General features: G+C 37.9%; 2 protein-coding genes across 9 annotated transcripts; both read left to right on the forward strand.

The window, feature by feature from the left end:
• Positions 1-59: 59 nt before the first annotated feature.
• Positions 60-6913, forward strand: cops2 (COP9 signalosome subunit 2). Its single transcript, XM_083545894.1, has 13 exons — positions 60-197; positions 1434-1547; positions 1931-2008; positions 2111-2236; positions 3195-3284; positions 3476-3553; positions 3640-3814; positions 3991-4169; positions 4261-4313; positions 5086-5183; positions 5298-5380; positions 5472-5530; positions 6043-6913. The coding sequence occupies exons 1-13, from the start codon at positions 144-146 to the stop codon at positions 6185-6187; spliced, it is 1332 nt and encodes a 443-aa protein (XP_083402020.1). The 5' UTR covers positions 60-143; the 3' UTR covers positions 6188-6913.
• Positions 6914-10290: 3377 nt separating this feature from the next.
• Positions 10291-27208, forward strand: cep152 (centrosomal protein 152). 8 transcript variants are annotated; one of them, XM_083545972.1, is made up of 30 exons: positions 13149-13250; positions 13357-13641; positions 13888-13994; positions 14138-14195; positions 14564-14639; positions 14769-14863; positions 16995-17157; positions 17299-17439; positions 17660-17799; positions 17894-18094; positions 18518-18665; positions 19019-19110; positions 19199-19362; positions 19517-19721; positions 19821-19928; positions 20486-20616; positions 20698-20826; positions 20966-21101; positions 21209-21394; positions 21510-21782; positions 23180-23311; positions 23575-23960; positions 24098-24293; positions 24805-24880; positions 24973-25140; positions 25282-25369; positions 25480-25562; positions 25670-25826; positions 25979-26085; positions 26215-27208. In XM_083545972.1, the coding sequence occupies exons 2-30, from the start codon at positions 13570-13572 to the stop codon at positions 27060-27062; spliced, it is 4866 nt and encodes a 1621-aa protein (XP_083402098.1). In that variant the 5' UTR covers positions 13149-13250; positions 13357-13569; the 3' UTR covers positions 27063-27208. The 8 variants fall into 8 exon arrangements, with proteins under 8 accessions (XP_083402091.1, XP_083402096.1, XP_083402094.1 ...); XM_083545965.1 differs by lacking the exons at positions 13149-13250; positions 13357-13641 and adding exons at positions 10291-10579; positions 10668-10910 and having other exon boundaries at positions 14564-14863; XM_083545970.1 differs by lacking the exons at positions 13149-13250; positions 13357-13641 and adding an exon at positions 10679-10910.
• The last annotated feature ends 333 nt before the right edge of the window (positions 27209-27541 follow it).

The following is a 27541-nucleotide window of genomic DNA, read 5'->3' on the forward strand; positions in this document are numbered from 1 at the left end:
GCTATAATACAAAAATGGCGCATATCTGATCTGGGATCAGAGCATGTGGAATGTTTTGTTCGCATGCGCAGTACGTCTTACACCGTGATTATTTTGAAGCGCGGAGGATTGTGGGAGTGTTCCGGCCCTGTTCACCGGTCAAAATGTCTGACATGGAAGATGATTTCATGTGCGACGATGAAGAAGATTATGATCTGGTAAAGAAAGTGGATTGCACTCACTTTGTTTATATTGTAATGTCTGTAATTTTGGTTGTGAATGCAGTTAAAATGAGGCTGAGAAAGCGCGCAGGGATCCAGCTTCTCTCTGACTGTAATTCTAGTTATCGCATACGGGAGGAGCTAGCCTGGTAGCTTCAGGTTGTTCATGCTTTGGTTAGACATGGGTGTAGTTAACTTCTCGTCTTGTTGATTTATCAGACTGTGAATCTGAAGAAATTTAGTTGGATAGATTGTGAAGTTTGCAATATGTCTTTTCGAGTCATTTTACTGTGAACCGCCGCTACAGTGTGCATGCAGTATTACAGGATGCTAAACGCTTAGCTGCTGAGCTAAGCCTGTGCAGCCAAGAGAGCTGTCACTGACTCACTCCAGCAGCTCCAGACTCAAACAATTATGTACTAAATCATCATTTGTTTATAATATAGTGACTAATGAGACTAGGGAATAAAAACGTTCTACAAATATGACGAGGTGCATGGGCAGTCAAGCTTTCCAGTGCACTGACGTACACTTTCTGCTGTTCTGTTCATAATATTCATAATAGTAATAATAATAATTAAGCATTAACTCTGTCTTACGTTACATATATTTAAAATGCTTCCTGTTGTGAAGTACAAAACAGCAAGAAATAAACAACAGGTAGTCAAAAGTCATTCATTGGTTCTTCTTCAGTAAACACCTTGTCAGGTTTTGGAAAGGTTTGAAAAATAGGTATTTAAAATGCTTTTAACAATGCAAATTGCCCCGAAGCAGCTTTATAAAATAAACAGATGCGATTATAACCTTAAATTTACAGATTAGGTTCAAAATTTCCTCTAATGATCGAGCCAGTGGTGAGAAAAACCCTTTGAGATGGTCTGAGGAATAAAGAGAATTGAGAGAAATCAGACTCAAAAGGAATCATCATCATCTGGGTGACAGAAAATATCACTTCTTTATAGTTCCATCACTGGTGAGATTATAATCTGATCACTGCTGGAGTATAACACTATCCATGGTGATTGTAGTCTTATGCCATTGCAGCAGACTGTTTATATTAATTACAGTCCAAATCCATCTTCATGGTTCTTGAGTGAGTAGAGAGGTGACCGAGAGAGAAACATGGGACATATATGCTGGGATTTACTTTGCATTCGAGCATGGCAGTGGAATGCTAAAACACACGGTTGTTAATCTTAATAGCTGACGTGTTTTTTTCTGTGTCAATTTCAGGAATATTCAGAGGACAGTAACTCTGAGCCAAATGTTGACTTGGAGAATCAGTACTATAATTCAAAAGCTCTAAAGGAGGATGATCCCAAGGCTGCTTTGAGTAGCTTTCAGAAGGTAAAGCAGCACTTACTTATATTCCCGAAATCAATCTATCTATCTATCTATCTATCTATCTATCTATCTATCTATCTATCGCTCTGTCTGTCTGTCTGTCTGTCTGTCTGTCTGTCTGTCTGTCTGTCTGTCTGTCTGTCTGTCTGTCTAATATTGCATAAACTATTTAATTATTGCATATACTATTTTATTTACTATTTTAAATTAATTGTAATTACCTGTCATATTATCTGCATATACACCACTTATCTTGTTTATTTATTTCATACACATCATTACATATTTAACCTGTACTTGTACTATGTAATAAGAATAAATAAATTTCTGTTTATAAAGTTTGCTGTAAAAGAAATTACCCTATTGTATTCTTATCTGGATTCTAGGTGCTGGAGCTTGAGGGTGAAAAAGGAGAATGGGGGTTCAAAGCTCTAAAACAGATGATTAAAATCAATTTTAAGTTGGTAAGGAGCAACGATAATAGACTTTAGAATTTGTGAAAATGTTTCACTGGTGGCTGATAAACATTTTATTCCCCCAATTTATTTTATTTTATTTCTATTTAGACAAATTTTCCAGAAATGATGAACCGATACAAACAGCTCTTGACATATATACGAAGTGCTGTAACACGGAACTACTCCGAGAAATCTATCAACTCTATTCTAGATTATATTTCAACTTCCAAACAGGTATTGTATCCATGGTAACGCTTTACTGTTTTCTTAATTGACATTATTTAGCACATTAGTTCACCTGAACAGGTCTTAAACATCAGCATTAACAGACCATTAAATACCTTTCATGTACTTGACACCTGAATTAATTTTGACGCTTCGGCAGGAATCTTCTTCTTTCGGCGGCTCCCATTAGGGGTCGCCACAGCGGATCATCCGTCTCCACACACCCCTGTCCTCTACATCTGCCTCTGTTACACCAACTCCCTGCATGTCTTCCTTCACCACATCCATAAACCTCCTTGGTTTTCCTCTTTTCCTCCTTCCTGGTAGCTCCATCCTCAGCATTCTTTTACAGATATACCCCATGTCCCTACATGCGCTGTCCTTCTAATATACTCATTTCTAATCCTATCCATCGTCGTCACTCCCAATGAAAACCTCAACATCTTCAGCTCTGCTACCTCCAGCTCCACCTTCTGTCTTTTACTCAATGCCACTGTCTCTAAACCATACAATATCGCAGGTCTCACCACAGTCCTATAAACTTTCCCTTTCACTCTCGCAGATACCCTACTATCACAACGCTTCGGCAGAAATACATGTTAATATTGTCGACTATTTATTTTAAACCTATAATTAGCCGAATAATGCAGCACCTTCATTAAACACATCTCAGAGGTATGGCATGGCAAAATTGACTAAATAATTGGACTGAATAAACATCAACGTAAATATATTTATTTAGAACTTAGTTTAGCATATTTATTTTTTGTTCAGCCAAATCGAACAATTGTTAATTAAATTAATGTTTAGTTAGGAACATTTTTTCAACTATTTGTTTCTTCACGGTGCTGTGAGGATTGGGCAGCAGTCGAAGGCGGGGGCCTGCTTAGACTGGTGCCCCCGCGACCCGAATTACGGATAAGCGGGAGAAAATGAATGAATGAATGTTTCTTCTTCACTGTTACAGATGGACTTACTTCAAGAATTTTATGAGACGACTCTAGAAGCATTAAAAGACGCCAAAAACGACAGACTGTGGTTTAAAACCAACACAAAGGTATTTATGATGATGTCTAAAAACCACAATTAGTAAAATCCAGTCCACATGGTTCAAAAGCCTAGTTTTTAAATCCAATTCTAGATGTAGTGTCTTTCTAATCGATCAACATGCTATGACCTAATTTGTCTGCTTTTCTTACAAATGAATGTTAAAAAGATTCAACTAAAATGTTTGTGTGCTCATTCCAGTTAGGCAAGTTGTACTTGGAGAGAGAAGAGTATGGAAAACTTCAGAAGATCCTCAGGCAGTTGCACCAGTCATGTCAGGTAAAAGAGCACCAATGCGTAACCTTTAGATTTTTTTCAATTAGAAATGTTATTTATTTTTTAATTGTTCAATTGTCTTTGTAAAGACCGATGATGGCGAAGATGATCTGAAGAAAGGCACGCAGTTGCTGGAGATTTACGCGTTGGAAATTCAGATGTACACAGCCCAAAAGAACAACAAGAAGCTGAAAGCACTCTATGAACAATCTTTACACATCAAGTCAGCAATCCCTCATCCGCTTATCATGGGAGTCATCCGAGGTAATTTGTCCTCTGATATATATTTCTTGTTTACTTAATTGACACCTTATTTACAGTAATAATAACTGAGAAATGCTTTAATTACTTAATTTAATTAAGAAATTAATTCATGTACTTAATTTAATTAATTAATACATTAGTTTAATTTTAGTCTTCATTTCTGTGTGTGTGTGTAGAATGTGGTGGAAAGATGCACTTAAGGGAGGGAGAGTTTGAGAAGGCCCACACAGACTTTTTCGAAGCGTTCAAAAATTATGATGAATCCGGAAGCCCCAGACGAACTACGTGTTTAAAGTACTTGGTCTTGGCCAATATGCTGATGAAGTCCGGAATAAACCCATTTGATTCTCAAGAGGTAATGAAACATCGAGTGTGGGGTCTTTTTGTGTTGCCGGTTTGTGACGTGACTAACTCTTGATTTTTTTTAAATGTTGTTTTGTGGCTAGGCCAAACCCTACAAGAATGATCCAGAAATTTTAGCAATGACGAACTTGGTGAGGTAAGGCAGCATAAAGACAAATAATTAATTACCACACATTACAATTAAGCTTCCCAGACCAGAAAAAAGTTACCATATTTTTCCCCCCTTAACACTAATACTGTGACTTCCTTTGTTTGGATGGATGTCCTCACATCAACACATTTGAATATCAGGATAACATTTTGCCTTCCCACAAACTACTTTTGTTTTTATTTATATATATATATATAATAGCCTTTATTTATTTGTCACATATACATTACAGCACAGTGAAATTCGTTTTTTTGCATATACCAGCTTGTTCAGAAGCTGGGGTCAGCCATGATACGGCGCCCCTGGAGCCCAGAGGGTTAAGGGCCTTGTTCAAGGGCCCAAGAGTGGCAGCTTGGCAATAACCCCCGACCTTCCGATCAGTAACCCAGCGCCTTAACCACTGAGCTACCACCTCCCATATAATATATATGCACACACATATAATATGTGTGTGTGTGTGTGTGTGTGTGTGTGTGTGTGTGTGTGTGTGTGTGTGTGTGTGTGTAATATGTATGGCTTAGTGTTTGAAATCTGGCAGAGATTAGATATAAGATACCAAAGTATATTTGTCTATCCATGAATGTTGTTTTAGGTTGATGTGACCCTTTTTTATTTTTTTATTTATTTATTTTTTTTTTTGGTCTCGGAAGCTGATTGTTACACATCGGCGTATAATTTAATAAAACAAAATCAATTTCCTTTGAATGTCTTTAGCCACTGGTTCTAATGTATAGTCTTTTGTTTTGTTTATTTACAGTGCCTACCAGAACAATGACATCACAGAGTTTGAGAAAATCCTGAAAACGAATCACAGTAACATAATGGATGACCCCTTTATCAGAGAACACATTGAAGGTTAGTGTGACATGGATTTGGAATTATTTACTTTAAATGGGGGAAAATATTTTGATCCTTTACTTATTGTACCTCAACATCTATCTTATCTATCTTGTTATTTATATATTTTAGAGCTGTTACGGAACATAAGAACGCAAGTGCTCATCAAATTAATTAAGCCTTACACTAGGATACACATACCTTTCATTTCAAAGGTAAAATTTATTTTTTAATTTTTTTTTACATTTGTGTAGTTAAGTGTAATTGGTGTGTGTTGACTTCAATTATGTTTTTTTTTTCCTGCAGGAACTGAACATTGATGTTGTGGATGTGGAAAGCTTGCTTGTGCAGTGTATTTTAGACAAGTAAGTTGACACGACACTTATACATTACACAGACAAAAGTTTGTGGACACCTGACCATAAGATTTGTATGTGATTTTTGAACATCACATTCCACATTTAGTTCCCATTTGCTTTTATTATAATCTTCACTTTTATTTGAAGATTTTCCACAAGATTTTTGAGTGTGCTTGTGGAGATTTAAGTAAAGTCAGTTACTGACATAGGTTGAGGAAGCCTGGGGTGCGGTTCAGCGTTCCAATTCATCCCAAAGGTGTTAAAAAAAAAAATAATAATTTTTAATTCTGCTGCATTCAAAGACATCCTGTACAATTATTTGCTTCCAGTTTTATGGTAACAGTTCCACATAAGAACCACATATCGCTGGAAAAGTCAGGTGTCCCAATACTTTTGTCCTTAAATAGTATTTTCTATTAAACGGTGATTCCTGTACTTCAGAAAGGATATATTTCTGTGGTAATTGAAACAGATGTATTATTAATTACTGTTATGTCATAATTTCTGAAACATTTCAGCACAATCGATGGCCGCATTGATCAGGTCAACCAGCTGTTGGAGCTTGATCACCAGAAGAGAGGCGGAGCTCGATATACAGCCCTAGACAAATGGACCAATCAGCTGAACTCACTCAACCAGGCCATTGTCAGTAAACTGGCTTGAGTGACCACTTGAGACCCTGAAAAACAGCCCATTCACCAGAAACCCAGATGGCCCAGAGGGCTGTCCGTGACAAACTCCTTTCAGGTCATAAACCCCCTGATCACTGAATGAGATGAAGTGTGCGCTTAAACTGGCTAGTTTGTGTTATGCAGCTGCTGATACTTAAACCCCAACAGCTTTATGAATCTGAATCAACACAGAAATGCCCAAAGAATATCCGCTGTTCTGAATCCTTGAAGTCTGTTCTTAAGACTGTATCGGAGACATCTTGGGAAGTGTTATTTTATTCACGTTTTGACATTTGGTTAGAGCCAACATTTAAAAGGTATACCTTTTATTATTTTGTTGTTTTTGTTGTTTTTTTAAAAGAGGTGTGGTGGTGATGCTCTGTAATAAAAGGAAGAATGTTTATCTGTTGAACACTGTCAAAGCATGTTTTGTTTTCGCTTAACGATCCACGATGCAAGTTGACGATGAGCAATGGTACCAGTGAATAAAGTAATTGCTGAAGTTATGGTTTTTACAAATAAATAAGATTTGGGTGAGGTTAGAATAAAGACTGTTCCGCTAAGATGCTCAGTCATATGTCTTTAGAGTACATATTAATGAATCTCAGTTAAATTATGGCTAGGTTAAATTTGATGCCTCACCCCTGGTCATAACTTGTTCTCATGTTTCATATTTGAACAATAAATAAAAGGATGCATTTGTTGCTTCTGACAATAATTCAAATGTATTATTTATGTGGGAGAAGTAATGAAGATTTACATGTAAAATCCATGTTTAATGAGAATTTATGTTTGCTGGAAATTTGTTGCAAAATGTTGGGTGTGATGAATAGAAAATGAGAATTTTGATTGGTCACTGATTACAAATCACAATAACAATAAATCAATAACAAATAGGCAGATCAATAATGTAGATACTTTTACATGGCTCCTATGAGTATCCAGAATAATACTTTATGTACTTAATGATTGATCATCTGCCTTGAGGAGGGGCCTGCCTATAATGTAGATTATTGCAGGAATAAGATTATGCTTGGCTCCTATAAGTATCCAGAATACTTTATATATTTACATGAGTCTGATCTGCCTTAAAGAGGGGCCTGCCTCTAATGTGAATTGTTTCAGACATAGGATGATGTATGTCTCTAATATTTATCCGGATTAACACTTTATAACCGATTAGGCATAACAATATGACATTATAACATTATGACTGGTAAGTGAATAACACTGATTATCTCATCATGGCACCTGTTAGTGTGTGGGATATTTCAGGCAGCAATTGAAAATTTTTTCCTCAAATTTGATGTGTTAGAAGCAGGAAAAATGGGCAAGTGTAAGGATTTGAGTAATTTTAACAAGGATCAAATTGTGATGGCTAGATGACTGGGTCAGAGCATCTCTAAAACTGCAGCTCTTGTGAGATGTTCCTGGCCTGCAGTGGTCAGTATTCATCAAAAGTGTTCCAAGGGAAAAATGGTGGTAAACCAGCAACAGGCTCATGTGCGGCCAAGACATAGTGATGCACATGGGAAGTGAAGGCTGCCCCGTGTAGTTTGATCCAACAGATGAGCTCCTGTAGCTCAAATTACTTATCTTAATGCTTTAGAAGGGTCAGGATAGCAGGACAGTTTTGGCAGCAAAAGGGGGACCAACAATTAGGCACTTGTTCATAATGTTATGCGTGATTGGTAGCCACAAAGTTATGCCTGGTCGGTGTATATGTGCATAATGGGCCTGACCATCTGCATTGAGGAGAGACCTACTTCTAATGTGAAATTTTTGCATGGCTCAAATATATATCCAGATTAACACTTTATATGTGTACATAATGAGTCTAATAATTTGCCTTGAGAAAGGGACCTGCGTATAATGTGGACTGTTGCAGGAATAATATTATGCATGGCTCCACTATGTATCCAGATTAACACTTTATATATGTACATAATGACCCTGATTGCCTGCATTGAGAAGGGGGACCTACAAACCCGATTCCAAAAAAGTTGGGACACTGAACAAATTGTGAATAAAAACAGAATGCAATGATGTGGAAGTTTCAATTTTCAATATTTTATTCATAATACATCATAGATGACATCTATGGAAGAAAAAGAGTAAAAGTATCTGAGAAGTAACTGAGAGTAACTGAGAGAAAGAATCATTTTAAGGATAAAATAAGTTGATTTCATATTTCATGGCATCAACATATCTCAAAAAAGTTGGGACAAGGCCATGTTTACCACTGTGTGGCATCCCCTCTTCTTTTTTTAAACAGTCTGCTAACGTCTGGGGACTGAGGAGACAAGTTGCTCAAGTTTAGGAATAGGAATGTTGTCCCATTCTTGTCTAATACAGGCTTCAATTACTAAATTGTCTTGGGTCTACTTTGTCGCATCTTCCTCTTTATGATGCGCCAAATGTTTTTTATGGGTAAAAGATCTGGTCTGCAGGCTGGCCATTACAGTACCTGGATCCTCCTTTTACGCAGCCATCATGTTGTAATTGATGCAGTATGTGGTCTGGCATTGTCATGTTGGAAAATGCAAGGTCTTCCCTGAAAGAGACGACATCTGGATATGTTGTTCTAGAACTTGGATATACCTTTCAGCATTGATGGAGCCTTTCCAGATGTGTAAGCTGCCCATGCCACACGCACTCATGCAACCCCATACCATCAGAGATGCAGACTTCTAAACTGAGCGCTGATAAAAACTTGGGTTGTCCTTGTCCTCTTTAGTCCGGATGACATTTTGGATAGTTTTCCAAAAAGAACTTTAAATTTTGATTCGTCTGACCACAGAACAGTTTTCCACTTTGCCACAGTCTATTAGAAATTAGCCTTGGCCCAGAGAAAACGCCTGCGCTTCTGGATCATGTTTAGATATGGCTTTTTTTTTTACCTATAGAGTTTTAGCCGGCAACGGCGAATGGCACGGTGGATTGTGTTCACCAACAATGTTTTTTGGAAGTATTCCTGAGCCCATGTTGTGATTTCCATTACAGTAGCATTCCTGTATGTGATGCAGTGCCGTCTAAGGGCCCGAAGATCACGGGCATCCAGTATGGTTTTCCGGCCTTGAGCCTTACGCACAGAGATTGTTCCAGATTCTTTGGATGATATTATGCACTGAAGATGATGATAATAACTTCGAACTCTTTGCAATTTTTCTTTGAGAAACTCTTAACTAATATTGCTCCACTATTTTTCGCCGCAGCATTTGGTGATCCTCTGCCCATCTTGACTTCTGAGAGACACTGCCACTCTGAGAGGCTCTTTTTATACACAATTTTGTTGCCAATTGGTCCTCCAGCTGTTCCTTATATGTACATTTAATTTTTTCGTCCTCTTATTGCTACCTGTCCCAACTTTTTTGGAATGTGTAGCTCTCATAAAATCCAAAATGAGCCAATATTTGGCATGACATTTCAAAATGACTCACTTTCAACATTTGATATTTTATCTAAATTATAAGTTTATGAGATTTGTACATTTTTGCATTCCTTTTTTATTCACAGTTTGTACAGTGTCCCAACCTTTTTGGAATGGGGTTTGTACCTCTAATGTTGAATTGTTGCAGGAACAAGAAGATGTATGGCTCCAATAAGTATTCAGGATAATACTTAATATATTTACATAATGAATCAGCTGTCTATAATGTGAAATGTTGCAGGAATAAAATTATGGCTCCAAAGAGTATCCAGAATACTTTATATATTTAAATTATGAGTCTGATCACCTGCGTTGAGGAAGAGACCTGCTTCTAATGTGCAGGAATAACAAGATGCATGGCTGCAATATTGATCTGGGATTATACTTCATAGATTTAAAAGATGCATGTCTCCAATTTTATCCAGAATAACACGTTATATATGTACATAATGAGTCTAATAATTTGCCTTGAGGAAGGGACCTGCCTATAATGTGGACTGTTGCAGGGAATTAGATTATGGATTTCTCCAATAAATCGAATTATATCATTTTCATTATTTATCTCCGATGAATGAACCGGTACATTTTTGAAGGCGGGTCTCTGGCTCTGGCTGGCAGGACGTCATCATCAAACCAGCCAATGAGCTTGCAGGATTTTTGCCGCTGTTCAGAGCGCCATGTTTCAAGACTGACGCCTGGGATGTATTGTAGCATAAACACACCGTGGCTAGTTTTATCTCACCGAGCGAACGGCGTTTATAACGTCCACAAGGCAATAAAACGAGCACTCGGATAGACATTATCGGGTTTTGTTTTGTTTCTTAGGGGTTAAAGGTTAGCTGCAGAATGTGTTGATTTGAGCGCGACGTTAACCGTTACTGTGTTAGTGCCGGAAAGAGAAATGAGATTAGGGGGGGGATATGAGTCTGGATTTATTATGTTCATGCATCAAAGGTAAGATACAACTCTTTCTGCTGTTTATCTGCGTGAAGATCTACCTGGACTGTCGGGATTGATTGTTATTACTGTTTTATTTTCATAGAAGGCTTGCTTTATGGCGGTCGGATTGCTGACTGTGTGGATCCCTGATGTGGATATATGGACCTGCAGTAACTAGAAGCTGAGCTCATCGCCTATTTCCGGGTTTTACTATTTGCTGTTGTTCAGACTGTTGCCTGTGTTTTAGACGACAGTCATGTCGATTGATTTTGATAGCGCTGCCTTACAAACTCAGCATGAAGAAGAAGAGGAATATGATCAAGAGGACTACGCCAGGGAGCAGGAGGTAATATAATAACTCTTTTCTATCACCAGGTTGCTACAACACGTTTCTAGATACAACCCTTAACCCTGGCAGTTAAAACACACACACACACACACACACACACACACACACACACACACACACACGCCCCTTCAATGAAGCCCAAACACACCGTTGTAACGTGAAGCCTACAGCATGTTCATGTTTTTGAGTTCATCTCCCACATCACCAGGATTATACATGGTTTTCTCTCGAGCTGAGAGTTTTCACGATATTATTGAACCAAAACAACTCAATGACAAATTACACTCTTCTGAATGCACATGTATTATAACCATTAAACTAAGCTGGCATATTTTATAATATTTTACATGTTTTTTTTTAATATGCTTTATTAGAGATTCTTGTAAATTCTTGGATACACAGTTTCATTGCTATTTAGGCATAATCAAGTATCAGCACTATTATAAAAAGATTGCGTAGACATAATTTATTTATTAAATGGTTGTTTATATGTTAATTAAAAGAATATCTAATAATCAATCGAATAAGATGTTTGTTAAAACCTAAATAATTCAACGTTTTGTTTGAATATTTCAGCATTTTATTTGATCATCTTTCTATTTTAATATTTGAATACATTTATTTCATGAGGATACTTTGGTACATTCCATGAAATAATTAAATGTCAACATTATCTCTCAAAGGAAATATGAGAGCCGAAAGATGATTGCATTATCTATTTAGTTTGGTGTAGATGGAGAAGCGTCCTCGAAATGAACTTCCAAAATCAAGTCAAGAAGCTTTCATTGTCATTGTCATTTCAACAATATATAGCTGACACAGTACACAGTGAAATGAAACAATGTTCCTCCAGAACCCTGATGCTACATACAACAACAATAACAGAACAGAAAACACAGGGCTAAGGACTAGTAAGTGTCCTCGCCACAAAAAGTGCATGTGTGCAACCTGGTGCAAACAGTGCCAAGACAACACAAGATAGTGCAAGACAATACACAGAACACAAAACAGCTCAGCAAGTAAACGGTTGTAAAGACAAAGTGAACAGTAGCAAAAATGTAAACAAAATGTGCAAAAGAACAAATTGCAGCAGTCCAGAAAAGATGTGCAAAAACAGCATGCAAAAAGTTTATGGTAATGAAGTGATGCGAGTTGTACTGAAGACATGGATGTGCGAAGTGGGAACGAGTGTTTGTTGAGTCCGGGTTGTACAGATCAGTCACACAGTTGTGTGTGAGTTCAGTTCAGTTTTGTGTTAAGGAGCCTGATGGCTTTAGGGAAGAACCTGTTACACAGTCTGGATCTGACGGCCCGGATGCTTTGGAACCGCTTCCCTGATGGCAGGAGGGTGAATAGTGTGTGTGATGGGTGTGTGTGGTCGTCCACAATGGCGTTTGCTTTGTGGATGCAGCGTGTGGTGTAAATGTCCATGATAGAGGGGAGAGAGACTCTGATGATCTTCTCAGCTGTCCTCACTATCCTCTAAATGGTTCAGAACAACAAGGCATGATGTGAAAGGGCACGTTTTATTGTTGTACTTTTGAATTCAATATTCCATCGAGTTGTAAATGTAACCTCGATTTGACCTCAGGGATGAATAAAGTGATCTATCTTTCCAAAAGAACAACTTGATTGAAAAACTGTAGTTACAGGCTAATCTGAGTTAATCCCTAAACATGGATTCTGCATAGTTGTATAATCCTTAACCGAGCGCTGGAGGTTTGAATTGCACTGAATAAGTAGTTTTTATATCTACTTTTTATATTTTGCCCAATACATGTTTGTATATGTTGTGTTAATTGTCATCTCGATAAGCTAAATTTCCATTTAGCAGAAAGTCAAGCTTGCTGGTGATTACATTGGATGCTGTATTTAATGCCATTGATATTTCAGGTTTATATTATAACAAACACCAATGTACATGCCTGGGCAAAAAAAGGGCCAAGCCCTAAATGGCAACCAATTTCTAACTAATTTGTTGTTAAGACCATAAAAAGTGTAATATTTTGAGATTGCTCCTTATTTTTATTTTACCCTTCTTTATGCTTTTGAACTGTTTTTAGTAGGTAGAACCCATAAGGTGTGTTTGTGTTTAAAGACCAAAATCTTCCAATCAGATGCATGTAGACTCTGACTGATGCTTAAGAAATCTGGTGCACGATGGACCTGAACATTATTGGCTGAAGTGAAGAGCTATCAGGCGTGTCTGCTTTGACTCTGTCAGCATGTGCTTCTAGTCCCTGACTGACTTTCTAAATGAAGAGACGGAAGAAACAAAGCAACAATGTCATCTTACATGAGGATTTTTTCCTTTGGGCAGTAGACTGTACTGCTTAGGTTTGATGTTTAGACTGATCTAGGTTTTTATAATGGCTGATAAAATGTCAAAGTCTTGACTATTTTTTTAGCAGGCTTTGTAAAAATGTTTCTTTCTCCGCTGCAGGGGAGGAATGTTTCTGCTCCAGTTAACCAGACTATATGGAGTCTGACAATAGGCAAGCTGCAGGGCAGGACAGTGTAAAACCTTTAATTTTTTTGTTTATTTCCTAAAGTCTGCTTAATCATATGACTTTGTATAGTTTAGCAACCAGAACTTGGAAGCACATGGTTTAGTTCCAGCTAACCTCTGTGTTTGCAGTGTGTCTGTTTAGCCTAAATGCATGAAAGTGTTTTTGCGTGTGAGGTGACTGTGGAAGATGTCAGTTCGATACAGGACTCTTTATGGAGAGTAAGTCTGTATGGATTATCCTGTCTTCTGCCTGTGAAGGATTCTGTATGTTAACTTGTTAAAATGATTGTTTACTTCTCTTGTATGGCACATAAAATTGAACAATACTTCCATGTAGTCTAATCACAGGTGTGTTTGTGTAGAGAGACTAAGTGGTGGTGTTTTTGTCAACAGTTGCCATGCATTGAGTTGCCATGCAATTTCGTGATTCATTGTCTCTCAAATTCTGTATAACTTGTCTTCTAGCTGCATAAGCTTTTAACTGACCTCCCAGATGATATGCTGGAAGATAGTCATGACTACTCACCAGAGCTGGATTACTCAACCTGCAGTCCTCAAAAAGACCATGACCGGTACATGAAGGGGTTTACTCTCAATCAGCTACCCTTTTTTTTTTTTTTTTTTTTTTTCTCTTTCTTTTTTTAGCATTTATTTTGTCTTTCAGAAATGTATAAATTGTTGTTTTTGTTTTTTTTTTCCCTTTATAATATGTAAGTCCTCAGCACGCTTGGAATGGACAGTCAGATCAGCCCCAACCTCCTTCTGCTGAAACCGTGAGTTTATTTTTTTTAATTCAGGTGTTAATAAGACTATGATGTGCATTTAAACACTCATAAATGGTAATGAACATATGGGTATCCATAGTTCTGTGTGTAAGGCTGGTTCTGGTTTAAAAGTTTGTTTAGCAAGACAAGAGTAAGCAACAAACATCAAATTCTCTGGGGTTTTGTCCAAAAAGCTTAAAATAAAATTTTTCCAAACGCTTAAAATAATCCATCTGATATTTGTGATAGTAAAGAGTATTTGTTTGAGGTATATTGTGTCACTGTTTGTAGATCATGGAATTATTATTATTATTTTTTTAAATAATAAAGTGGGCATTCAGATCTTTGACAATATTATATTTATTTATTTTTTAAAGAATCCCGGAGATGCCTATAACCAGTCCGATCATCAGGGTTATATGTATAGGCATGGCCATTTTCATCACCTCCAGGGTAGGCCAGAACATTTAACCCATGGCTGGGATTCACAACAGGGCCATCATTATGAGTCTGGAGACTATGCCTACTCCTCCACTGGAACTGTAGAATCTAATGCTACCACCAACTTCTCTGTTGAGGAAGACTATGAACAGGAACCATACCCCCACACAGGTCACCACCCTGGAGCAGATGGCCAAGACTATGAAGAACATGCCAGCATCAGAAACCACTTTCAGGTACCTATTAATTGCAAACATATTGATGTGTTTGCCTTTGTATTTACAAACATCTTTGGGGGGGAAATAGGTCGTTCTTAAGTGTTTAGTAAATTTCTGCATGGTACTATGATATTAGATGCCACCTATGCAATAGGTCAGTTTGTGAATTTCTTCACTGCTTGATATTTCCTGGTTAACGGAGTCCCAGACTGCTGAAGTGATTGGTGTGCAAAAGTCGCCACCGCTCTTCTTATTTCATAGCTGAAGAAACTGGCATGAACATGAGCACAAAACCAGTTTATATGCTTGTGTGTGTGTATGTATGTGTGTATGTATGTATGTATGTATGTGTATATATATATATATATATATATATATATATATATATATATATATATATATATATATATATATATATATATATATGTGTATATACACACATACACACACACACAGTGAGGAAAATAAATATTTGAACACCCTGCTATTTTGCAAGTTCTCCCACTTAGAAATCATGGAGGGGTCTGAAATTGTCATCGTAGGTGCATGTCACTGTGAGAGACATAATCTAAAAGAAAAAATCCAGAAATCACAATATATGATTTTTAAACTATTTATTTGTATGATACAGCTGCAAATAAGTATTTGAACACCTGTCTATCAGCTAGAATTCTGATCCTCAAAGACCTGTTAGTCTGCCTTTAAAATGTCCACCTCCACTACATTTATTATCCTAAATTAGATGCACCTGTTTGAGGTCGTTAGCTGCATAAAGACACCTGTCCACCCCATACAATCAGTAAGAATCCAACTTCTAACATGACCAAGACCAAAGAGCTGTCCAAAGACACTAGAGACAAAATTGTACACCTTCACAAGGCTGGAAAGGGCTACGGGGAAATTGCCAAGCAGCTTGATGAAAAAAGGTCCACTGTTGATGCGATCATTAGAAAATGGAAGAAGCTAAACATGACTGTCAATCTCCCTCGGACTGGGGCTCCATGCAAGATCTCACCTCGTGGGGTCTCAATGATCCTAAGGAAGGTGAGGAATCAGCCCAGAACTACACGGGAGGAGCTGGTCAATGACCGGAAAAGAGCTGGGACCACCGTTTCCAAGGTTACTGTTGGTAATACACTAAGACGTCATGGTTTGAAATCATGCATGGCACGGAAGGTTCCCCTGCTTAAACCAGCACATGTCCAGGCACGTCTTAAGTTTGCCAATGACCATTTGGATGATCCAGAGGAGTCATGGGAGAAAGTCATGTGGTCAGATGAGACCAAAATAGAACTTTTGGGTCATAATTCCACTAAACGTGTTTGGAGGAAGAAGAATGATGAGTACCATCCCAAGAACACCATCCCTACTATGAAGCATGGGGGTGGAAGCATCATGCTTTGGGGGTGTTTTTCTGCACATGGGACAGGGCGACTGCACTGTATTAAGGAGAGGATGACTGGGGCCATGTATTGTAAGATTTTGGGGAACAACCTCCTTCCCTCAGTTAGAGCATTGAAGATGGGTCGAGGCTGGGTCTTCCAACATGACAATGACCCGAAGCACACAGCCAGGATAACCAAGGAGTGGCTCTGTAAGAAGCATATCAAGGTTCTGGCGTAACCTAGCCAGTCTCCAAACATAAACCCAATAGAGAATCTTTGGAGGGAGCTCAAATTCCGTGTTTCTCAGTGACAGGCCAGAAACCTGACTGATCTAGAGAAGATCTGTGTGGAGGTATGGGCCAAAATCCCTCCTGCAGTGTTTGCAAACCTGGTGAAAAACTACAGGAAACGTTTGACCTCTGTAATTGCAAACAAAGGCTACTGTACCAAATATTAACATTGACTTTCTCAGGTGTTCAAATACTTATTTGCAGCTGTATCATACAAATAAATAGCAAAAAAACAAAATCATACATTGTGATTTCTGGATTTTATTTTTTAGATTATGTCTCTCACAGTGGACATGCACCTACGATGACACTTTCAGACCCCTCCATGATTTCTAAGTGGGAGAACTAGCAAAACAGCAGGGTGTTCAAATACTTATTCTCCTCACTGTATGTGTGTGTGTGTGTATATTGTTTATATATATATATATATATTTGCCAAAACTAATATAAAACCTTATCTTGTGATATTGATAGAAATTTGATAATGGAATAGCTGGCGGCCAAGATGTTGACTGTTACAAAGCCAGCTATCAGCCACATAAACCTGTAAGACAACCAGACATGTTCAACATTCAGGCATCCCATCAGAATGGCCACTTTGACCAGCTACAAAAAGACTTCCTTGATTCATCACCATGTGAGTTATGTTGTGACTACAGACTCAAATGTCACTGCGATTGTTTTTCGAATGTACTGAACACAATATTATTCCATATGTACTGAACGTAATTAAAATTGAATAAATAAGTAAAGAGTTTGTAATCGTCACACGTTTCAGCTACTGTTGATGCCCAGGAATATGCTCAGGTGAAAATTTTAAACAAGGCTCAATTGAGGCAGATTGAGGACTTGGAGCAGAAACTTGAAGACAGCAGGCGAAAAATGAGATATCTTGAGCATCAGTTTGCAATCGTAAAAGGTAAGCTAACGTTCTAAAGACACCTAAAAGTTTTTTTCCTGGAGCCTTTTGGTGCCTGGGTAAATTGATATGTGGTTGGTGATTTGCTGTAAAACAATAATATATCCTAATCCACAGTGCTGCTGTATAATGCCAAGGGGAAGAAAAAAAAACAATTGTGATTGAACACTGAGATAAAAAAAAAAGTTACAAATTTTTTTTTAACATTGCTTTTGCCCAGATGAAAAGGATGGGCTGATGTTATCACTGAAGGAGTCCAGTCTTCTCTTAGAGGAGGCGAAAGAGTGCGAGTCTCGACTACAAGGAAAAGTCCTGTCTTTGGAGCGACAGATTCAGACTCTTACAGAGAGAGACCACGAGGTAAAAATACAGCGCTGTGAATCATGCGTTGCCCACAGCGCTCACTCTGTGTGTCTGTAGCTGATCAAGAGCCTTGTTTTGATTGTTTGTGTAGAACATGAAGAAGCTGTGTGCTGCAGAGGCTGCGGTAGACAGTCTGCAGCAGCAGATGATGGAGCTGTGTCGCTCTGACACGCTGACACGAGCACGGGAACAACATGACCGAGACATGGCGGCCATGAGGGAACAGCATGAAGCTAAAGTGCTTGGCCTGCAGCAAAAATTAGACATGCATAGTCAGAATCTGGAGGAGCAGGTTAGATCACTTCCTCTATATTAGTCATTTTATCTAGTTCTCTGTTGTAGAAAATCTGCCTTAGGGTTTGACGTCTTGTGTATTGAGTTGCTTTTCTATTCACTTCAATTGTATAAAGTTATTATGAGTTATTGTAGCCTTTCTGTGTGCTCTTAGTGGTCTCGTTGTAAGATTTCTGTCATCAACAAGACTTTTCTCTAAACAGAACTGCTGCTTTTTATTGTACTGGTCTGAGTAAACTCTAGACATTGTTGTGTTTCTGTGTGAAAAACCCAGAAGACCAGCATTTTAACGAAATACTCGATTCACCACCAAACGTTATGCCATGAAAAATACTGACTCGTGTTTCAGTAGAGGGCATTACAAGTCCTTGAGGACCCCAGGTTTTATAGATGCACATAAGTGAGTGTGTGTGTGAGACAGGTGCAGGCGGCCCAGAGGCTGCGGGAGCAGGTGAGGCAGCTGGAGAGACAGAGAGAGGAAGAGCAGGTGGACAGAGCTGCAGTCATCAATGCTCTCACGCAGCGTTTGGAAGAGAGCCAGCAGCAGTGTGCCAAGCTGCTTCAAACTGGTGTGTGTGTGTGTGTGTGTGTGTGTGCGTGCGTGTGCATTGTCTTGTCCCAGTAGAATGTTAATTCAGTTGAACCATTTCACCAAAATTTAAATGAGACGGATGAGTGATTTAGCAATTACCCTTAAAAGGAGTGCAACTCAAAGGTCATATTGTGTGCCATATGTTGTGTTTTATTCCCCCTATGGCGTAGGGCTGCACAGTTGATTGCTCTTACTCTGTTCTCCCTTGTAGAAGCCTGCAATATTTATAGTAACACTAATAAACTAGTGTATGTAAAATTACTGCATTTATATAAACACATCATTGACATGGTAAATTTTTATTTTTTTATCTGCTGGTCTGTTTTTTAGGGTGTGTGCAAGAGATGAGTCAGATGCAGATAAAACTACAGCAGACCCAGTCTAGTCGTAATATAAGTGAGAACATGAACAAAGCGCTCCAAGTAAGTAAACCAGTCTTCCACCTTATTTGGGCAACCCGGTAATATTGATTGTTTTTTGTATTGTAGTTACTCCTTTGTTTCTCTGTAGGAAGAGTTAAATGAGTTGAAAGAGCAAATCACCTTGTATGAGTCTGCTGTGAAGTTTGGAGCAGTTTCTTTTGACTCGAATCCAAACTGGACAAACCAGCTCTCGGAGTCCTACGTAGATCTCGGAATTAAGAAAGTTAACTGGAAAGATGGTAGAAATCACAGGTAAATTATTTTACATGGTGCCTTTGAAAATCATATGAATATTTAATGACTTGGTTGGAATCAGGGTTTGATGTGAATAGGATTTAGTTGAACGTTTTATATATTTTTTTGTTTTTGTTTTTCAAGAATCTGTTATTTCTATTTTTCCCCATAGCACCCCAGTCCTGTCAGACTCTAGCCTGCCTAAGGAGGACTTGATAAAAGAGCTGAAGACTGAGCTGCAGCGATGTCTCGCTCAGCTGAAAGCAAAGAGGGAGAAGATCTCCCGCTTACAAAAGGTGCTTCAGACCTCACAGAATCATGTGGAGCAGCTACAGACCCAGCTTCAAGGAGCTGAGAGAAATGTTAAAGACTTTGTGGTGAGTCTCTTCTATCTATGTGTGCGATATTTGCTATACATAAAAAAAAAGTATTTGGTACTAAAAACTGTGTGCTGTGTGCACTCATGAATATCGTAGGTAAGGGAGAGCAGCCTGGAAAAGCTTTTGGAGCAATCGAACACGACTCCTCACAAAGAAGTGGCAAGACTGGAAGAGGAACGACAACAGCTCCAGAAACGTCTAGAGGTCCATATGCAGCAAAATCTTTATTTTTGTACTCTTGTGTTATGAAAGTTGTATGTGTGACCGTGTTAGTTTTTATTTTTTTTGCTTAAATAAAACGTTTAGAACATTCCTGCTTTAAAACATTAATGCCACAAATTAGATTATGCATTGAGTGACTTATAAAAGGTTCATGGCTCTGTTGGAGAATTGATTACACGTTTTGGATGATGATTAGTGGTTTGTTATTAACTCTTCGCCACCAAGACCTATTACTTTGATAGATTTTAACAAAAAAAAAACCTAATTATGAAACCAGCCATTAGTATAATTTGTATCTCAGCATATCAATGTACAGACTAAACCTTGAGAATGTCCTCATTCTAATGCACAGGATTTAAAGAGAATGATGGCTGAAAAGTTTTAAAGTGAATGTAGGATTTCTTTTTTTTTTTTTTTTTTTTTTTTTTTTTAAATCATAAATAGTAACTTGTAGGATTTTTGTCTATCCTCAGAATATTAATTATTCTACACAGGATTGCTTTTGTATTAAAATAACACTTGGGATATTTCAATTGTAGGTGCTTGAGTTAAAAAATAAAGAGCTAAAGCAGAGCGAGGAAAAGGTGAAGGCAGCTAATTCGGAGCTTTGCACCAAGATGAGGGAGATGATTCAGGAGCTGGACCAGGAAAAACAGGAGGCTGAAGAAAGGTAAGAACACCAGCGGTTACTCATAAAAGGGAACCTTGAGAAGTGATTCTATTTTATATACCATTGCTGGTGTGTGTTCAGATATGAGAGAACCCAGCAGCAGTACAGAGATGATGTGGTTCAGCGCGTTCGTGTAGAACTCGACCAGGAACATGCAGATCATATTGAGCAGCTTACTGCTCAGCATCAACAGCACATCCAGCAGCTCGAGTAAGCCAATTATGTGCAAAAACACCCATTTGAAAATAGTGTGCAGGTTTTCTATTAGTCAGTTTTATGAGCGTTCTAGTAATTATGTTCCTAATGGTTCCAGTGTGTATGCTGACTTTCTCTTGCGTTCTCTCCACAGATCTAAATTAGCTGAACTTAGTCAAGAAGTATTAGCTGTGCAGGAATGTTACATCTCTGTTTGTAAAGAAAAGGATAAACTTGAGGAAAACCTTCAGACCCAAATTGATGAGGAGAGAAAACAGAAAGACAGTGAGGTGATTTATTTTTATATTCTGCCATCCCTTATCGAACATGAATTACACATCTAAAACATTTTCTCACAATGGATAATAAACATTGAATTTATTTTTATGTTCTGTAGGTAAAGAGGCGACAGGAGGTGGAGGAGGCTCAGGAGAAGCTGAAGGCAGATTTTGCCTCCCAACACCAGGAGGCTTTTGCCCAGCTTAAGGCTCAGTGGACCAAAGACAAGGAGACAGAGATACAGTTGCACGTCACTAAGCAGCTAGCCTCGGCCAAAAAGAGCTGGCAGGAAGGACAGCAAGAAGTGAGTAGCATACTTACCAAATATAACGAATTAAAAAAACTACAAAACGTTTGTCAGCACCGTGTTGATCTGTATACCAGTGCTTGAGTATGTGTGTCTAATCTCACTCATTCAGTTGGAAAAGACATGGGAGCAAAAACTGGAAGAGGCCTTGAAAGAAAAACAAAAAGCCAAATCTACAGAAACACATGATGGCTCCTGTCAGACAGAAAGTGTGGATTCTGTGACCCGGCTTTTCTCCCTGGAGCAGCTCGAAGACAGACTCAGTGCCCAGAGGATGGCGCTGCAGCAAGAGTCTGACAGCAAGCTCACCAAAGCAGTGGAAGAGGCAGTGAAGGGCAAAGAGAGAGAGCTGCAGCAGAAACATGTACAGGACATGGCATTGCAGGTTTGTTTCATATAGTATGTAAGGCTTTTTCAGGTCAAGAAAAAAAATCCTGTAATACAGCAGCTTATAATTAATGAGCATATGTACCCTTTCGATCCTTTAACTATTAACATGTATCAATGTTTATATTCTAGGGCTGTCAATCGATTAAAATATTTAATTGTGATTAATCACACATTTTTATTTGTTCTAAATGTACCTTAACTTACAATCTTTTTTTTTTTAGGTTTTTAATACTTTTACTAATTGTAACAGATGTTCTAAATATATTCATTATTAAATAATAATTATTTTAATATGAATTTCTTTTGAGATGTCATGTTTCTGTAGATATATCATTTGTATTTATTTTTTTTGTTAAATACGGTACGCGTTTTGTTTTTAAGAATTATGTAAAGGCTCCAGTCGCTTTCCCTCAGTTTGCGGTAAGTAGGGTGAGGAGAAATCAATGCGGAAAATGTCTGCAAATTTATTTATTAATATATTTTTTAAATAAAAAAGTCACAGAAATGCTTGCCGCGTTAATAAAATCTGTGCTGTTAAAGAGAATTTTGCGCTAACACGTTCATTTCGACAGCCCTAATATATGACTGTTTTTAGTGCAGTAGTTCTGGTTATAATTTATTTCACAGGTTTATTTTAATGAGCTTGTTCTAATACTTTGTATCTGTAGTAATTATTTAACAGGATAGACAATAATATAGGCCAAAAAAAGGAATTGATCAAGTAATTTATTATTAATAATAATATTTAGAAAAATGTATAATGTGCAACCTACATGCGATTATGGTGGCTTTATTTAACATTTATAGACAGTTTATTCCATGTACTTTATAACCGTATAATCTGAGGTAAAGCTGTTCGTTTAATGTTTCCCACATACTGAATATCTTAAGGGCAAAGACATTTGCACTTTACATATTCCCTGTGTCACGACAAGACGAGGACAAACAACTATATTGCAAGTGATTACAGAAACTTACTTAGTTTGTGGATATTGTACAATATTAAATGTAAGTGTAAATGACAAAGTAGGAACAGGTCATTATTAAATAACATTTTAATACGTCATTAAAAATATATATATATATATTTAATTATATTATTATTATAAAATGTAGTAATTTATTTTACTTTGACATAGTCCAGTATTAAATAAATGTAAAATATTTCTACCAAAAATATTGCCATATATAGATATCTATGGCCAGTGTTATTTTGGGATGTTGCATAATCATGCTTAAAACTCCATTCAAGTTATTGTTGCACCATAATTGCCCATAAATATTCAGTAGTTTCTTTTTTGGGCTTACATTATGATAAAAAAATACACACATTAGTTCCATAATATGTGCACTGTTTCAAGATATCACTAGTTCTTTTTCGTCCTTTTGCAGGTTGAATGTGCTGTGTCTAGAGCTTGGAATCGCTGGCTCCAGGAGATGTCGTCCCTCCCAGAGTACAGCGCCAGTTTGAAGACGGAGAGAGAAAAGTGGGAGACGCTAAAAGAGCAACAGATTGAAGAACGGGTGGGTTAAAATTAAAAACATACAAAAACTGAAACAAACAAAAAATAATTGTATAATTATAAAAAAAATTATTATAGACTGCTTTAATGTGGCTGATTAAAAACAAAGAACCACTTGATTGTACAGTATTGCTTCAGTATCTTTTTATTTTATCATCTGCGGGGGTGACTAATCATTATTAGTTAAAAAAAACAATCATTGTTACCAATCAGAAGATGTATTTATTAACGGATCTAAAAGCCCTTTATATCTTCAACATTCAGGTAACCTCAAAAGTTAAAGCAGCTGATGACAAATGGCAGGAGATGATGAGTAGAAAATGCAAGGAGCTAGAGGATTATGTGCACAGAAACCAGGAGCTTCAGGAGCAGCTAAATTCCCTGAACAATCGGCTGAAAGATTGTACTGAAGAACAGAAGACTGTTCTCAAATCTGAGCTCTCTGCAGCCAGGGCTTTGTGGAACACTGAAAAACAGGAGGAGATTTCATGTCTTAAGATGCAATTCCAAGGGGACCATGAGAGCTTAAAGGAACAGCTAGAGAGAAGAATAAAAGGGACTCAGGAGGAGGCGCACAGACAGGGGCAAAAACATCTACAGGAAGCCATGTGGAGTAGAGAGCAGGAGTGGAGGAGCCAGCAACAGCTCAAGTAATGATCAAAGACCACTCTTTGACTGATTATAAAACTTGGCATGATAGTGTTGCTATCGTGTGAAGATATACTCACTGTTTGCTAAATGGCACCAGTACTCACAAATTATTATTATTATTTTTTTTTATCTTCAGGTTGCGAGAAGCTCAGCAGCAATCAATAGAGGAGGTCCTGACCGAGTTAAAAGAGGTGCTAAATGAGGTCCAGGAGCAAAGAGAGGTTAATGAGGAGCGAGAGAGGAGGAAAAGTGGTGTGAGTGCTAGACTGAGGAGTCTGTGCAAAAAGGCACTAGCCAGAGTTGTAGCCAACACAAAGCAGGAGTTGGAGAAGGTTGGTAATGCTTTCAGGTTCATTGTTTTGTAGCTGTCATAACACAAACAGATTTCAAAGCTAATCAGTGTAGCCTAAATCTACCCCCATTTGTAGCCTGAGTTACAGTAAACAATGTCATCAATCAGACATTTGTTCCTATTAAGTGCCAAATCTGTATAATTCATTCTTTTTCTGGAATAAAAAAACTTTATCAGTAGAAAAAGTTTCTGGTTCAACTGTGTGTTACCGATGTAATTGTTTATGTATGGATAAACTACAAGTAGCTTTAAAGCCACTCAACCCCCTCCAATTCATATTTCATATTCAAAACCCAACTCAGCAGTTTGCATAACATGTTTAAGTAAAGGAACTTTTTGTATAATGATAAGTAATTGACTATGTATAATAACATAAATACTGTGAATAGTGATCGGACAAAAAATGCAGGAGAATTCCTAAAAATTACTTTGTATTTGTGCGTCATGTTTTATTATGGAAACTATGTGACACTATATTTTTTTTGCTACAGAGCAGTGAGGAGAAGTTGAGGCATGTTCTGAAGGAAACCCAAGAACAACACGAAAAGGAGCTTGATCAAATACGTAGTATGTACCCTCATCCTGCTGGAATTGCTCTTGTTCTTTGAGATCATTCATGTTTTTAGATCTTATAAATACTTGCATGTTGTACTTTGCAGCCTCACTGGTCCAAAGGAAGGAAAGTGTCTGTCACAATATGAGTTGTAATGACACCATTGGCAAACTCCAGAATAAAAATCGGGAGCTTCAGAGACATCTGGAGAAGGCCTGTCGTCAGCTTCAGCACACAGTCCGAGAGCACAAGAGCGCAATGCACAAACTCAAAGGTCCTTAGCACTCTGCATTCGCTTTGACTTCTCCCAAGATTAGCATAAATATAAATATTAATCTTTTTGACAACTTCTAATTCTAATTCATGAATTTACAAGTATTCGCATTTATGTTCTTCTTTTATTTTTTTTATTTAGAAGAGCATGAAGAAATTCTGCAAAAAGAAAAGGAAGCCCATGCCAAAGCAGTCCAGCAGGCCAAATTGTCTGCGTGCAAAGAGTCAGGGTTTGTACTTTTTGAAAATGTTTTTGTACAATATAATATGAAAACATTGCTCTGCACTTGGCCTTCCATGCAAGGTTAATTTTTTTTTTTTGGTTTATAATCTGTTACAGTGATTCAGTCAGTCAACAGGATCTTTATGCTGGCCTTGAAGAAATGAATCAACAATATATGAAAGCTGTGCACAAAATCAGAGGTCTGTGAATTTCTGTTATTTAACAGTTAATTTCTATAATATCGAAGTTCTATTTTAAAGTTTGTAGTCGTAGTTTGTCTGTAGTTAATTAATGGTGTGTTGTGCAGGTGACATGCTGCGCTACCTGCAGGAGAGCAAAGAGCGAGCAGCTGAGCTGATCAGAGCCGAGGTCCTCCGAGAGAGGCAGGACACGGCCCGCAGGATGCGCAGATACTACCTCACCTGCCTGCAGGAGCTCCTGGAGGAGGGAGGACAGACCACTGGGTAAGAGTTTCATTTCTTTTAGCCTTTTCTACTAATGCTATATGTTTTTTTTTTTTTTTTTGGATGGACCAAGCAATGTTTTTACTATTTTTATTTTGTATTTATTTATTTTTATTTTTTACTGCTGCCTCATCATATCCTTTAAAACCCAGTGCTGAAAAGAAAATCATCAACGCTGCTAGTAAGCTGGCTGCCATGGCCAAAGTGCTGGAGACGCCTGTAGTCAAAAAGAAATTACACAGAAATCAGGATGAACAAGGTGCAAATTGTTTACAGTTGTTATTTTTTTCAATGTTTATAAAAAATGTTAATGGTTGTTTTTATTACTAGTTGTAGTCATAATACAGTTTTTATGGAAACCTCATATTTATATGCATGTTTATCATAGATTCATCATCAAACTCTACAGAAGACGCTAAAGTTGACCATCTTGCCAAAGTGTCAGGTGCTCCATCAAGCCAAAGCCGTTCTGCCGTAACCGCGTCCCATAAAGTTTGCAGGAATGAGCAGCGGCAGCAGATGAAGGTCCTCACTGAGACCAGCTCTGCAGCCCAAACAGCCAAAATAAAAACTGCGGGCAAAGCTTCTCAACCCGACTTCAAATCTGTGAAGACAAATGCTGCTAAAGTTCCTGATGTACCCGAACCTGTGACACCACACTCGCTCCACTCTCATCATCCCAAATCCTTCCGTGATTTTGCTTCATCCAGTGCACATTTTAGTTCTGTAGGCTCTGTGAATGTGACACTGAGGAAGCAGAGCAGGGAGGAGTACCTGACCGGGACAGAAACGGGAAAAGCCAGCGAACGTTTTACTCCTCAGGTAGCGGATGAGCCTTTCCTCGTTGAAGAGGCGCCTGTGAGAGATGATGGCCAGAGTGACTGGAGTTTATCCAGTAATGGATCCATTTTTATCAACAACATTCATCTAACCTCCTCCCATCCCGGCAAACATCCAGAGCCAGTGAAATCATTTTCATTGACTGGGTCGACTCTAGATGACCTGGACTTTGGAAGCACAGCTGGTGATAACTCTGATGTAACTGTTTACAAAGAGATTGTCAAAAAGCCATCCAAAAAGTACACAGGCATTAAACTGACTAAGACCAGAGAGCCAATCCCAGGCTCAGAGGATGAGGCAATCCGAAAAACATGTACTAAAAGTTTACTTCCTCAATTCAGAATATGCCAACAAGACAGTGGGTTTGACAGCCCAGCGTCTCTGATTCAGAAATGAAATGTGTCTGTCCTAATAGTTTTATATATTTGTATGTGTGTGTTAGCCAGTTATACTGTGATTTGACTGAATATTGATGTTTGTCATGATTTTTTATCTGTTTTTCTACTGCCCTATAAGAATTAAAGTTTAAACCTTTACTAAAATGCCTTATATTCCAAAAAATCAATAAACCTGCTCATTTTACCAGAAAGCATTCAGGTTGCATTTAACATGCTTTTTTAAAAAAAAATTTTTATCATTACTAAAGTTTTGTTTTACTGGTGTACTGAATCTCAAATCAAGCACCCAAATCCTGCCTGAACAATTAAAACCGGCATTTAAAACCGTCCGTGTGGAAACAGAAAAAGTTCAGTTCGGTGACTTGATGATTTACGTCATTTAAAACACCGTAATTACTTTGTAACATTTACAAGAATTGTTGTCTTTATGCTCAATATTGAGTACGGTTTCACTAATAATAAACATACGTTTGCATT

The sequence above is a fragment of the Silurus aristotelis genome (genome assembly GCF_946808225.1).
Source record: "Silurus aristotelis genome assembly, chromosome: 7".
In the NCBI taxonomy this organism is placed as follows: domain Eukaryota; kingdom Metazoa; phylum Chordata; class Actinopteri; order Siluriformes; family Siluridae; genus Silurus; species Silurus aristotelis.

Excerpts from the sequence above, each read along its gene's own strand:
- cep152 (XM_083545965.1), top strand. The coding sequence starts at position 10,821 with ATGTCGATTGATTTTGATAGCGCTGCCTTACAAACTCAGCATGAAGAA. Across the intron at positions 14,864-16,994 it reads GCATCAGAAACCACTTTCAG|AAATTTGATAATGGAATAGC; the intron begins GTACCTATTAAT and ends TGATATTGATAG. Across the intron at positions 25,370-25,479 it reads TCTGCGTGCAAAGAGTCAGG|TGATTCAGTCAGTCAACAGG; the intron begins GTTTGTACTTTT and ends AATCTGTTACAG.
- cops2 (XM_083545894.1), top strand. The coding sequence starts at position 144 with ATGTCTGACATGGAAGATGATTTCATGTGCGACGATGAAGAAGATTAT. Across the intron at positions 198-1,433 it reads ATGAAGAAGATTATGATCTG|GAATATTCAGAGGACAGTAA; the intron begins GTAAAGAAAGTG and ends TGTCAATTTCAG. Across the intron at positions 3,815-3,990 it reads TATCATGGGAGTCATCCGAG|AATGTGGTGGAAAGATGCAC; the intron begins GTAATTTGTCCT and ends GTGTGTGTGTAG.